Source organism: Tribolium castaneum, chromosome 7, assembly GCF_031307605.1.
Source record: "Tribolium castaneum strain GA2 chromosome 7, icTriCast1.1, whole genome shotgun sequence".
NCBI lineage: Eukaryota > Metazoa > Arthropoda > Insecta > Coleoptera > Tenebrionidae > Tribolium > Tribolium castaneum.
The window spans coordinates 1,325,320-1,339,142 of NC_087400.1; the positions used below are offsets into that span (position 1 = coordinate 1,325,320).

Consider the following 13,823-nt stretch of genomic DNA (forward strand, 5'->3'; position numbering starts at 1 on the left):
GTTATAGTGGAAAATTTTATCCAACAAAAAAATTCATAACTCAAAAACTAAAAGTCGTAGAGCAATGCGGTTTGTTCCATTGAATTCAGCGGCTCATTTTCCGTATTATACGAACTTTTCATGAGATTTAAAAAATTTATTTTTTTTTGCTAAAATTTCCTGAGTAATACACATACCTTCAGAAAATAAAAAAATAAAAAAATTTTTTAAATTCGTTTTATCATACTTTTTCGTATTTATATATGCCTTTACAACTCTCTAGAGTTGTTAAAAGTCCAAAAAAAGTCCATATGTTCGATTTTTTGATGTTTGATTTTTTCAATTTTCGTCGCAATTTTTGTCGATTTTGGGTACCCGGAACATTTGTTGAGCAATAGCTCCGGAACTATCAGAGATAACCCCATGAAGTTTATTATCGTTGGAAAGCTCTTTGAATTATCTATTTTTTCCAAAAAAAATTATTGTTCTCCGACTAATAGTTTTTGAGCAAATTGCAGATAAATGCAAAAATTGGTAAAATTTAAAAAAATTCGTAACTAAAAAACTATTGGGAATTTGGCGATTTTCTCGACGCCAATCGATTCCCCGGATCATTTTCCATAGGAAGGGATTAAAATAAACAACGGAAAAATTAAAAAAACATTTTATGCGTACAAGACTTAATTTTCCACTTCGTCAGTCATAACTTCCAACTCCTTATGCACCCTCTTCAGATGCATCTTCAAAAACCGAATTTCAAGAAACGTCTTAACACAATACTGACACTCATGCGGCCCCGAATGTGTCAAATAATGCGTATCCAAATTAACCGATTTAGTAAAACACCTCTCACAATATTTACACTGATACGGTCGTATCCCAAGATGCACCATCTCATGATTAACTAATTCATTCTTCGAGGAAAACCTCTTAACACAGTATTGACACCCAAACGGTCGCTCTTTCGTATGCGTCCTCACATGCCTTTTCAACGTCGTCCCCATACGGTATCTCAAGCCACAGAAGCTGCAAACGTACTTCTTCTCCCCTGTGTGGATCCTCATGTGGTAGATGAGCGACGTGTTGTAATTGAAGGTTTTCCCACAGACGTTGCACAAAAACGGCCGGTTGTTTTTGTGCGCTTCCACGTGGATTTTAAAGTGCGATTTACCGTCAAAGCACTTCCCGCAATACTCGCACTTGAACACAACCCCACTGTGTTTGGCTAAATGGTGGCGGAAGGCAGACCGTGTCTTGGCAATGTGTCCACATTTGTCACAAACGTAACACGTTCGCTTTGCATGGGTTGAAAAGTGAAAGTTTAATTGTTGCCGATTTGGAAGAATTTTTTTACACGTCTGACACTCGTACAGTGTTTTTACGACTTTGTTATTGTTTTTTATTATAACTTTGCTCTCTTCGGCCACTTTTGTTACGCTCAAGCGACTGATATCAAGCACATCTTGTTCCACGTCTGCTATTTTTTGTTCGTGTTTTATTGGTAATATAACTACGTCGTTTTCAACTGGTTCGGGAATTTGAACATTTTTGTGGCTTTCGCCAAGGAATGAGGCCGATATTTCCGTACCTAAGTTACTCAAAAAGCCTTGGAAAGACGTCCGGTCGGCTTGATTCTCCTCAATTATGATAATATCGTTCAAATCGAATTTACTCTCACCACAGATTAATTCAACAGTGGGTGTGGACACAGGTTGTTGCACCACCGACGTGTTGTTATTTCTAGGTGGTACCTCAATTTTTAGCGTTTTGTGCAAAATTTCCTGCGACTTTTTGAACTGTGTTTGAAATTCGAACGCTATTTTCAAGTAGCTGAGACATATTGGGCAAATTTTCGATGGTAGTAGTGTGTCATCTATGACCTGAACATATAATGAAAGAGTGTAAAAGTGCCTTTTTCTTACGTACTTTTTCCAAAGTTACGGTTTCAATGAGGTGGTGTATGGAGTTTGCGAAATCGTTGTTGTTTCCAGTGACTGGAGAGTCCAATGATAGTAGGTTGTTTGAAGATGTGAGGCAAATACGGCACAACTTGACCACGTTTTTGGAGCTAATAAAACATTCCATTGAAGGCAAAACACCAAAAACACTTTGACTTGTTGATAGAACCTCACATTTTAAAACTGTCAAAATATTGACATATTGGGTATGCAACCCATTATGTAGTGGCGCAATCAAGTTGTGTAGAGTTTGCAGATATTTTAACACAAACTTTTTAAATAAATCAACATTACAAACTATATAATTGCAATAATTCACCTAAAACGAAAATACTTTCAGTTCAAAAGTTGACGAACTAGCTTAAGAAAACATTTTCTTCCACTTTTTTTCAATTTAATTCTCTAATTTTTCACCAGATTTCATCAAAAGATACCGGGCGTATAAGTTGATTCTACAATTTTAAAATTGTTTTTACCTATTTTGTGACTTTCAGCACGTTTTTGACCGAAAATGGACATAATTTCTCTAAAAATCACCAAATTTGTGTATTTTCTAGTCAAAAATAGTGGACGTACACAAATCTTACTGGATTCGCAGTGGCCATGATTTTTATTAACAATGTTTTTCGAGACTTTACTAGACACACTCAGTTAACTAAAAAATTTTTGAGATAAATTAAATATAATCGTTTAATTTTTTTTTAATTTAAGAAGTAAGTCATCTAAGGATTCAACGCTAAAGTTTGAAGTTATGTTTCACCTTTACGTTCATCTCTTTTTCTCTCAAAACAAAATGTATTTTCCCTTTATTTGTATGTGCTCTTACGTTTACAATTTAGCGCCTTTACGTATTTTGAAAAAAAAACTATAGACTTTAAATGATTTTGGAAAATAATGAACAGTCAACAAAATAAAAAATGACGCTATAGTGGAATTTTGAAAAAGAACAGAATAGACTTTAAATAAATGTGAAAAATGTAGAAGTTTTATAAAATAATTGTTATAATTCATTACAGTCAATAAAATAAAAAATGATGCTGTATTGGAGTTTTGAAAAAAAAAACGATAGACTTTAAATGATTTTGAAAAATAATGAAATGTTTATAATTGTTATAATTTATTACAGTCAACAAAACAAAAAATGACGCTATAGTGGAATTTTGAAAAAGAACAGAATAGACTTTAAATAAATGTGAAAAATGTAGAAGTTTTATAAAATAATTGTTATAATTCATTACAGCCAATAAAATAAAAAATGATGCTGTATTGGAATTTTGAAAAAAAAAACGATAGACTTTAAATGATTTTGGAAAATAATGAAAAGTTTATAATTGTTATAATTTATTACAGTCAACAAAATAAAAAATGACGCTATAGTGGAATTTTGAAAAAGAACAGAATAGACTTTAAATAAATGTGAAAAATGTAGAAGTTTTATAAAATAATTATTATAATTCATTACAGTCAATAAAATAAAAAATGATGCTGTATTGGAATTTTGAAAAAAAAACTATAGACTTTAAATGATTTTGGAAAATAATGAACAGTCAACAAAATAAAAAATGACGCTATGGTGGAATTTTGAAAAAGAACAGAATAGACTTTAAATAAATGTGAAAAATGTAGAAGTTTTATAAAATAATTGTTATAATTCATTACAGTCAATAAAATAAAAAATGATGCTGTATTGGAATTTTGAAAAAAAACGATAGACTTTAAATGATTTTGGAAAATAATGAAATGTTTATAATTGTTATAATTTATTACAGTCAACAAAATAAAAAATGACGCTATAGTGGAATTTTGAGAAAGAACAGAATAGACTCTAAATAAATGTGAAAAATGTAGAAGTTTTATAAAACAATTGTTATAATTTATTACAGTCAACAAATAAAAAATGACGCTGTATTGGAATTTTGAAAAAAAAACGATAGACTTTAAATGAAATTGGAAAATGATGAAATGTTTATAATTGTCATAATTTATTAGTCAAGAAAAAAAAACATTATTGTGGAAACATAGAAGTTTCTATTACTTACCAATTTACGTTTTTTCGAAGATTTTGGGGACTGTACCCAACAGTGCGTATGATTAAAAGTTAGTGTCACGAGCCGGTGTCGAGTGTGATTTTGTATAAAAACTCAAACGTAACCGAACAATTTTAATAAAAAAAAATAATGTCACATTATGGGAACATTGCATAAATTGCAACAATTTAATTTGTACGTTCAGAGTCCTCCTCTTCGTCAGGAAACGGCTTCATATCAGGCGTCGTGAGCTTGGCTCTCTTGATATAGGGCAGACTTAGCAAATCTTTGGCCGACTTTCGCACAAACGGATCATAAACCAACAACAATTTAAGAAACTCTTCTTCCTCCGAATCGTTGAATTTAATTTGAGTGTTAAGCTCGCATGGCTTCCACTGCGGGAACCAGACCTCATAGGCCGGCAGTGACGACACCCCCGGCCACATTTCCTCATTTGGCGTTCCCAGAGTTTTGAAAATTTTGAACATTTGGTCGATTTCTGAGTCACCGGGGAAAAGGGCACGTTTTAACAACTGAAACACTGTCTATAAATTCACAACACTTATAACAAATGCGTTTGTACCATTTCTACCATAACACACCCAAGACTCCACACGTCGATCCCATTGGTGTACAGCTTGGAACCTAGGAGCAGTTCAGGCGCTCTGTACCACATTGTCACCACTTCGTGGGTGTACGGTTTTGTTGGTATGGAAAAACAGCGAGAGAGGCCAAAGTCGGCGATTTTGATGTGGCCTTCTTTATCGACTAGCAAGTTTTGGGGCTTGATATCACGGTGAAGGATGCGCTGGGTGTGTAAATAGGAAAGGCCTTCGCATAATTGTTTCATGTAGTTCTGAAACAATTCTTTATTGAGTTATCGGTGACACAGGCGCTTGCAATCGTAAACGAATTATCAGTGAAAGCTGGGTCATGAAAAGGTGCACTTGAAACTAAATCGAATTGCGCCCTCTAGTGCAACAACTTTGGCAATTTAAAGTTAAGCAAGGTAAAACTAGCGATATTGTAAAAGCAATCCTGTATTTTTTTCAGAATTTTTCTACAACTCCTTATAATTGAAATTAATTAATTGTTAAGCGATGCTTAAGTGTGGTTTTGTGATAAAAATTCGTTAACAAGTCGCTAGCCCCCAAATTAAAATAATTATTTATTTCGATTTTTTTTGCCCGAAAAAATCATTCAAGCATAGTTGTTTAAAAATAACACTAGAAATTATTTATTTTCGATTAACATGTTATTTAACTTATTGGCCGACGCTTTTTTATAAAAATTGAAAAAATTAATAATTTCATTCGTGATGTTTTTTTTGGAGATTTTATTTATACTTTATTTTTAATTATACAGAGTATCCCAAAAAATATGTCATAGGTAATAACATTTTTTTAACGGCATGCTATTATTAGGAAAATAATAAAAACAAAAAAATAATCACTTTTATACCTTTAGTTTTAAAAATTAATAAAAAATACAAACTGTGCTCTTTTGATAGTATTATGACTAAATACGTGTTGAATAAGGTCTAAAAACATTAAAACATTTGAAAACATTAAAAAAATAAGGTTATGCTTTGTTTAATTAAATTGAATGCAAAAGATTTTTTTTCCTTTTAAATTTTTTTGTTTTTAAAACACTGACAATGTTTTTTTGTTGTTAAATAACCAGCTTAAATATTTTTATTGTCTCAAAATTGGCGACTTCCTTGTTCAGAGAATTGTAGAGAATCATTTCAGTAGTTCAAATAGAAAAAAAAATTATATTTTTCATAATTAACTATAATTTATTTATTAATGGCCTTCTCATCTGTTTGTTTTTTAATTATTATTTAATAAAGGCCATTTATTATTATTATTATTTAAACATCGTTTCAGAGTGACATAAGAAATAATATTTTTTGCTGTGACTTAATATTATTTAACTTTTTCTACTCTTATTCTACTGATTCGTTAAATGTCTGTGTCCTGATGAATATTAATTTTGTAACCAATCAGAATGCAGTATCATTTAACCACGGGACAACTTGTGACCAATGGAAACGCAACAAGACAGTAATTATTAGCCTATAACAGTTGTCTAACATTTTGAAAATATTTATAATAATTTTATTATGAACAATTCGATCGTAGAAAAAATAGTGTATGTAGTTCGCATTCAATTGCTCTCAAGATACTCGTAATTTTTATATTCTTGCCTTAAATACTCGTTGCTTAGAACACTATATTATTATGAGAAAGTGTAGAAACATTCTGAAAAAAATTCACTCGTATAGAGAAAAATTAATTATGAATTGATTTTTTTTAAAACCCCAAAATTAAATTTGATATTTTCGTTTTAATTTCGTTTTTTTTAACTTCAAAAGAAATTTGCAAATAATGCAAATCTATAAAATTTAAAACTGAAAAATAAGTAAATAAAATATCTTAAAAACCTACAAAAAATAACTGTTTTAAAATTTTCGAACCTGACGAAAAGAGGAGATTTCAACTCTTTTTATTTCAGTAATTTTTACGTGATTTTCAAATATTATTAATTAATTGGCGTTTTTATAGTTTTGAAACAGGTAATAGAAATAAATAAAAAATAAGCATTAATTAAAACCGAGTAAAAAACGAATAAATTAACCAAAACCCAATTAAGCTTCATATTTGTTAGCAGTTTTTTAGCAGAATCTTTAAAATTAACATTTTGAAAAAAAGCGATGGACTTTAAATGATTTTGGAAAATAATGAAATGTTTATAATTGTTAGAATTTAGTCAACGCTAGTATTTACCACCACGTACTTTAAAAGTAATTCTTTCCATTGTAAGTAATTAACACTATACACGCAAAATTGTTGAACAATTCATTAAATGTCAGTTAAATATGGCATTACGAAATTTTTTTTACTGTTTTCGACATAGTTCAAAAGTCATCACCAGAGGGCGTCTAGTTAATTTTATTTCCGAATTATACATGTTTTAGTGGCGAAAAAATCAAAGAACTGATCGCAATGTTGGAACAGCGCAAATTAGAGGCCATCCAGTTCACTTTCAAGCAAGTCTCGAAGTACTTTTCGGAAGTTTTCAAAAAACTGGTGCCTGCCGGTAAGGCTAAGCTGGTGCTGAAGACAGTCGATAATGAGGAGGGCAAGGATGTGGGCCCGGAAGACACAAACTCGGATCAGTTCAGTGGGATCGGGATTAAGGTCTCGTTTACGGAATCCGACGCCGAGATGAAGGAAATGAACCAGTTGTCAGGGGGGCAAAAGTCGCTAGTGGCCCTAGGCCTGATCTTCGCCATCCAAAAGTGTGACCCTGCCCCGTTCTACCTATTTGACGAAATTGATCAAGCTTTAGACGCCCAGCATAGGAAAGCTGTGGCGAATATGATCCACGAATTGTCGAGCGAAGCCCAGTTTATCACTACAACGTTCAGGCCCGAATTGTTGGAACATGCCCACAAGTTTTACGGGGTTAAGTTCAGGAATAAAGTGAGTCATGTGGAGTGCGTGACGAGGGAAGTGGCCAGGGATTTCGTCGAAGATGACCAAACACATGGCTAAATAAGTTTCAAATATTTGTTTTTAACTCAAGTTAAAGTTGTATGACTTAGCTATTAATAATAAATGGTAGGATTTACAAAGTCGTGTCCCAGGCATCTAACCATTTCCTCCGGGAGTCTCTACGGAGGGTGTCCCCATCCATGCGCTCAGCCTTTGTCTTGAAATTCTCCGCCAGTTGTAAGCGCTCTTCTGACGGCTCCAAGGTCTTCATGACTCGCAATTCGCCGTTTTCTTTCAGGACAGCCCCCTTAGGGCTGGAGGGGAAGCCGTCCGGGAACGTGACTGGTTTAATCTGCACCAAGTGCTTAACCTTCCATAGTCTCTGGTTGTTTTCGGGGATATTTTTAACAATGACAACGTCGCTCTGTTTCCCCGTTAAGTGAAACTCGGCCAGGATTTTTTTCTCGTAGTGGGGCACACCTTTGAGCGCTTTGATGCGCTGGACCCGGAACACTTTCGATGGCTCGTACGAGGGGTCCTTAAAGTCGGGGTACCTGACAAGACAATCACCACATAACCTCAATTTCTCCAAACTCACCTGGGGTAGTATTTAAAGCCTGGGTACTGAACCCCTTCTTCGGCCCAATTGTAGCGCCGCGTTCTGGTATAGAAACGCTGAATATTGTGGAAAATGTTGATACTTTTGAGAAAACTGGCCATTCTTGTGTGACAGTTAGTTTAAGGTTAGGTGGTGATTTGTGTGAAGACAGCTCCCCAAACCAGCTCCTCGAAATTCCGAAGAAACCCGAACATGAAGCCAGTTTCACACTAGCAAAATACGTTTCAATTTGCGTAGATGTATGTTTGGTTGTCAGCTTTGAAACCGTTTAATAAAATAAAAATCCAAAAAAACACTAAACACCCTCTTAAAAATGACATTTTAAGAAAGTCACTTTGCTAATAGCGAAAAACTCAATTATTTACCACAAATTGCTTCTTAATTTTTCCCACTTTTTCACTTAATTTCAATATTTATAGCTCCGCAAATGCAGTATTGCAGTTTTCGCCCCATTTCACCCCGAAATCGGTTTTGTCACACAATGCCCTTTTGACCATAAGCCGTAACGTGAAGTATTCCTTAATTGAAGTATTTTATTGTTCGTAACAATAAACGAAATTACTTTTTGTGGCTATTTATTTGAATTTGAAAACCCCGCTTTCGAAACAACCCAGTGAAGTGTGCATAAACCGAAATCCCGTAAGGGTGAAGTGAATTTTGCTAAGATTCGTTCTGTAGCCATTCGGGGGTCTGGCCTTGTCAAAATATTTAGTTTTGAGGTGATCGTCTAGAGATTGTTTGGGGGACACTACTTTGTAGTTCAAAATTCGTTATTTCAAGTACAGTGTGTCTGGGGAAAAGAAACTCTATGAACTCTACGGACTTCATGAGAATTATTTATTCAACATACTACACACATCATCTGCAGGTAGGCAACTCATTTAACAGTCAAGTGAGTAGAGGACCCGTACTACGCATAGGTATCTCTACTATCTATCCCCGGCATCAAACGGATGTAAGCTGGGGTGTGAGAATTTAAACAAATTGATTACGCGGACCCGCCCCGGGAAATTTAAAAAGACGGTTGCAAGAGGGACTCCCAGAGGTTCCGACCACCGCGTGCTCTCCATTCCCTAACCTTGGGTATACATCTCTCCCCAAGCCTCGAGGTAAAAGCTAGGCTCTCTTTTTTAATTTGGCATGTTTTGTAGTTGGGCCATTGCACTCACTGGGACTGCCGAGGTCTTTTTCCCTAGTGTGATGGTAAGTTCCAGAGGGAGACGGAAAGATAGTGATTAAACAAGCAAGTTGCCCGCGATAAGTCCTGGTAATCAACACGTGATTTAATGAAGCAAACCAGCTCACGTCGAGTTTGACACTCACAGTTGATCGCGTTTCTAACTGCCTAAAATAAATGATTTTCGGACCTACATCTAATTTACTACCCGAAATTCTCCTATTAAACTAATCGACGGTTATTTGACAAAAATAATTTTAGCTTCTCCCCCGTTACTTTCAATGCTGAACCCGCTCCGTATTTCCTGATCCCCGTTGGCTAACTGTTACCGACCTGCATCAAAATCCCCTGGATATGGATATGGATATGGATATGTAATAACTGTTGCAAGATTCTCTATCCTAAAGTTGAAGATGAAGCGTATTTGTCGGTTCGTAGAAATGTCGAAGAAATACACAAACGCCAGTTGTTAGTTTTGGAAAAACTGAACAGCTGGAGGCACCAAATTGCCCAATATTTGGACAAAAACGTGGGCTGTGTCTTATCTAAGAGTAATATGGAGACCTTGGTTTTGCAAATTTCGCAGTCATCACACGTGAAGGAACATTTGGACGAAATTATGCAAATATTGTCGGAGGGAAATCCCGTCCGGTTTAATGAATTTTCTAGAAATAAACGTAAATTTAACCAAACTGGGTTTGGTAGAAATGAACCGTCTGGAAGTAATAAGAAAAAATGGAATAATCAAATTGGCAAAAATGTGCAAAACATGTTTGACTTGAGGAACACTTTGCCCCAAAGGGACAGGAAGCCCTTCTGGAACAAGCAAGCGGCCAAACGTTTTCACAAGTATAACTAGACCACAAAATTTTTTTTTTGGATTAATTCTTTTTGGTAAGTTTCAATTTTATTCAGTTAATTATGTTTTTTATGAGTGGTTTGGACCACTTTTATTTTTTTCATTTGGGTACAAATGCGTCTTTATGGAAACGCTGCTTCACAAAATACAGCTTAATGTGTTTGAAAAAATTAGAAAGATATTTCGCTTAACTCCACAATGTGAATTCATAAGTGAAATATTTCGAAAACTACTGTGGGTATAGGGCTCCTGAGGTTGATAAAAACAAAACTACTAAAACATTTAAGATATTGGAAAAGACAATAACAAACATATTGTATAAGTGCGGCAATAAACTTAATAAATTATATAGTTCATTCAAAAAAAAAATAAAGTAACAAACCTTTCCCCCCTCCATTATTTCATTCGTGGAAGAATAACAAATTAGTTTCGAGGGAAAAATAGTTTAAAAAGCTGATGTTTTGTAAAATGAAAAAAATTATTAAAGTGCACTTATCTTCATGGCATCTACTTCCGCTACAATATGTAGCAATAAGGTATTACAAATAAATAAAAACCAAGTTAATATTATGTCATTATTATACCTACCATTCCACATTTCACTTACAATATGTTAATTGTATCACATATTCAATCCCACTTGGAGATGAGCAATTGAAAAAAATACACTTTACGGCATCATAAACTCAATATGTCATCAAATTTGTTTGAAAATCTTATAAAGTAGTTAATCTGTTGTAAAATGTTGCACTCAAACGATTATCACTTTTCAACATCTCAAATTGTGCGAGTTCGAGTAAAAATAAAACTGTTAATTTGATTTAGTTATTGAATGTTGGAACGTATTAACAAAGAATGAAGAAAAAAAGAATGAATCATACGATAATATGACATCTTACGTCATAAAAATGTGCTGATAATCTTGAATAAGTAAATCCTAAACCTAATAAAGTAAATCCGCAACAAAATAGAATAATGCACTTACCTTTATTTTTCTTTTGTTGTGAATACGACAGCTTTACTTTGTTTGTTGAAAAAAATTAAAAAATGCGTGAGCAAATGCACCTTGCTGCTGCTACACGACAAGAGTCCGTTTTATTTATTTTTTTCACTTGTTGGTTAATACTATGCACGAGAATTAACTGCAAATTATTATTTATTGATCATTTTATTTCGGCCTTTCGCTAATATATGATAAAAATACAAAATCTAGGGTCTGGAAAGTCACGGAATCAGGGGGCACCTCATCCTCCCACTCCGACTCCCCGTCCGATTCGAACGTATTATCCGGAATATCGTACAACCGGATCATCGGCTTACTCGGATCTTTCATAATCAAATACTTCCCATCCTTCTGTTTCATAACAATGTCAATAATACACCGCAGAATCCCCCACGCATTATCCATATTCAGATTAATCTGAGTGGCAAACTCGTGCGGCTTATACTGACTGCTGTGTACCCAGAATAACATGTTTGCTGTTATACATAACCGAATTTAATTTGGTCGCTGCCAGCCAGCAACGCCTGAACGGTCCATTTGGCCAGCTTGCAGGCGTTATTACGCAGCTCATTGGCCAAAACGGCGCCTCTCTGGGTGTCCAGTTTCTGGCGCCACTTCACCCCATTGGCCAATTTGGAATCCCATTCGTTCAAGGCCTTGATTGACAGGAATTGGAGCTCGCCGTTCGGGGACTGGACCACGGCATCGTGTTCGCAACGGACAACCAAAAACTACACAAATTAAACGTGGACAGAAACAAAACGAAAAAATTACTATTCCGCTCCCTAGGTCATATTTGCGGTATCTGTAGGCCACACTGGCGACCTCCCCTTCCTCCTCCTCGGAGATAAAAGGGTTTGGGTTGTCGAACTTGAAGCGGGGCTCCCCGGGACCTGTTCTTAATACCTGTTGACTGAAATTGTGGTTAATGAAAGTGGCTTCCAAGGCCAGGTTTCGAGGGGAGTCTTGTGGGGGCTCCACGGACGTTTCGTTGACGGTTAAAAGATCAAACTCCGTATTGTCAGAGTTTATCGCCTGAAAAATTTTGTTTGAGTTTTGTTACACTTGTAAGGGCACAGTACCAATTTTTTCAATTCGAGCGAGTGCAGCACATGATGGTCGCAAGGATCGCATCAGTGGCGTACACATTGCCCTCCGTTTTACTCAACTTACGGATAATCGGATCATCAGTTGTTGTAACCTGAGGATAATTAATTTTAATTTTTTGCCATCAATGATATTAAAAATAACCCACTGTATGGAAGATACGATTGACGCTTTGCAGCGGCTTCTCATTCTTCACGTTGACATGATCGTACGACTTGTCATAGTACTCCAACTCGCCACAACAAGTAATATCCTCGCCTAAAAACCAAAATAGAAAAATTCGCATTGCTTAATTAAACCAACCGTCTTTGACGTTAGGGAGCGACAATTTTCCCAACCGAGGGAAATCCATTTCCTCAATGGTGACCCAATCCGGTTTGACCGTAACCGAAGCGTCCCTGATCTTAATCTGGGGCTAAAACCGCCAACTATATTGCGGTAAAACTCAAGCGAGATCTTACCCGTCCTTGTCCCCATTTCTTAACCTGGCTCCTCTTATACGTGTCCCTGGCTTTAACCCCCTTGCCGAGGGACTGCATGCCGCTGCCTTGCACCCCAGCACGGCCGCCACGGCCGCGCAAGCGCCCCCGTTGATAGGGGGGCTTCTGGACGCGTGTTGTGTCCACCAAATGAAAAGTGCTCTCGTCTTCGTCATGATAATACGCGTATTGACTGCCAGAACCGAACTGGGACGCATACTTGTCTAAAATTGCGAAAAATAAGTCACTTAACCTCAAATTTGACATGTGTCAATGTCAGACTAACTGGCATATTTCTTGTCTTGGAAGGCGGCCCCCGTCCAGTCGCTGATGTCTTTGAACTGGTCGGGCAGCTCGCAGGGCCCCCATCCAGTCGGGTTGTCCTGGATTACGGGGGCCACGAATTTGGGGACCTCACCCGTTGATTGCCCATCGGTCATAGTCATTTGACTTGCTTTCAGAAGTTAAGAAGTGTTCAATTCAATATGTTGAAGCAGAAACCGCGAGTTGTGCACAACACTTGGCAAAAAGAAATGTGCGCGCGCAGATTCTGACAATCGACAGTTTTTGAAATTCGGCGCTTTTGAAATCAAAATAACATGGCCAATTTACATCAAATGTCGCTGCGCTTGAGAAAACATTTTCATCCACTTTTTTTTCAATTTAATTCTCTAATTTTTGTTTACGTGTTGTTTCACTTACCTTTTCTACACTTTTTTTCAGAAAAAAATTGTCACCCTGATCCGCAGCGACATTTGATGTAAGTTGGCGATGCTAAATAATAATGGAATCCTGTTAAAAATCCTTCACTCTTGGGTCTCCAATTAATTTTAAATTAAAATTTTTCCATTACAACCTAATTGATTTATTGCATTGTTAATAACTAATATTTAACTTGGAAAAACAGCAAGAAAATAAGCTCTAATGGCAATAAGGCATTATTTTTTTCTATTTTGGTGTCTCACTAACTTTATTTTGCATAAAAACTCATTGCCATCACAAAGAACGCAACAGCGCAAAAATTTGTATTAAATTCAAATTCTTCTACACGTAACTCCACTTTTTCGTAGTATATTTTACGTCCCCTATTATTGCGTATGGACAATGACATCAGA

The 13,823-nt window shown here is 35.7% G+C and overlaps 4 protein-coding genes, 1 long non-coding RNA gene and 1 pseudogene across 6 annotated transcripts; 2 read left to right on the top strand and 4 right to left on the bottom strand.

Annotated features, from left to right (window-relative positions):
* Positions 1-628: 628 nt before the first annotated feature.
* Positions 629-2,157, bottom strand: LOC658361 (Cdc2 kinase-like protein). The gene is made up of 2 exons (XM_008196360.2): positions 1,906-2,157; positions 629-1,859 (listed from the first exon to the last, which is right to left on the bottom strand). The coding sequence occupies exons 1-2, from the start codon at positions 2,062-2,064 to the stop codon at positions 660-662; spliced, it is 1,359 nt and encodes a 452-aa protein (XP_008194582.2). The 5' UTR covers positions 2,065-2,157; the 3' UTR covers positions 629-659.
* A 1,928-nt stretch (positions 2,158-4,085) lies between these two features.
* On the bottom strand, positions 4,086-7,762 carry LOC103313355 (cyclin-dependent kinase 2-like). Its single transcript, XM_008196390.3, has 3 exons — positions 7,626-7,762; positions 4,548-4,820; positions 4,086-4,497 (listed from the first exon to the last, which is right to left on the bottom strand). The coding sequence occupies exons 1-3, from the start codon at positions 7,626-7,628 to the stop codon at positions 4,153-4,155; spliced, it is 621 nt and encodes a 206-aa protein (XP_008194612.3). The 5' UTR covers positions 7,629-7,762; the 3' UTR covers positions 4,086-4,152.
* Positions 6,945-7,524, top strand: LOC107398478 (structural maintenance of chromosomes protein 3). The gene has a single exon (XM_015982653.2). The coding sequence runs from the start codon at positions 6,973-6,975 to the stop codon at positions 7,522-7,524; it is 552 nt and encodes a 183-aa protein (XP_015838139.1). The 5' UTR covers positions 6,945-6,972.
* On the bottom strand, positions 7,526-8,338 carry LOC658505 (large ribosomal subunit protein uL30m). Its single transcript, XM_964888.4, has 2 exons — positions 8,063-8,338; positions 7,526-8,018 (listed from the first exon to the last, which is right to left on the bottom strand). Exons 1-2 carry the CDS (start codon positions 8,182-8,184, stop codon positions 7,598-7,600), a joined length of 543 nt encoding a protein of 180 aa, XP_969981.1. The 5' UTR covers positions 8,185-8,338; the 3' UTR covers positions 7,526-7,597.
* Positions 8,339-8,455: 117 nt separating this feature from the next.
* LOC135266688 (uncharacterized) lies at positions 8,456-10,689 on the top strand. Of its 2 annotated transcripts, none has more exons than XR_010334830.1 (3): positions 8,456-8,951; positions 9,004-9,286; positions 9,522-10,689. It is a non-coding gene; the product is annotated as an uncharacterized LOC135266688 (long non-coding RNA). The 2 variants fall into 2 exon arrangements; XR_010334829.1 differs by lacking the exon at positions 9,522-10,689 and having other exon boundaries at positions 8,474-8,951; positions 9,004-9,166; positions 9,235-9,460.
* Positions 10,690-11,268: 579 nt separating this feature from the next.
* Positions 11,269-13,281, bottom strand: LOC658586 (eukaryotic translation initiation factor 3 subunit D-like; annotated as a pseudogene).
* Positions 13,282-13,823: the final 542 nt, after the last annotated feature.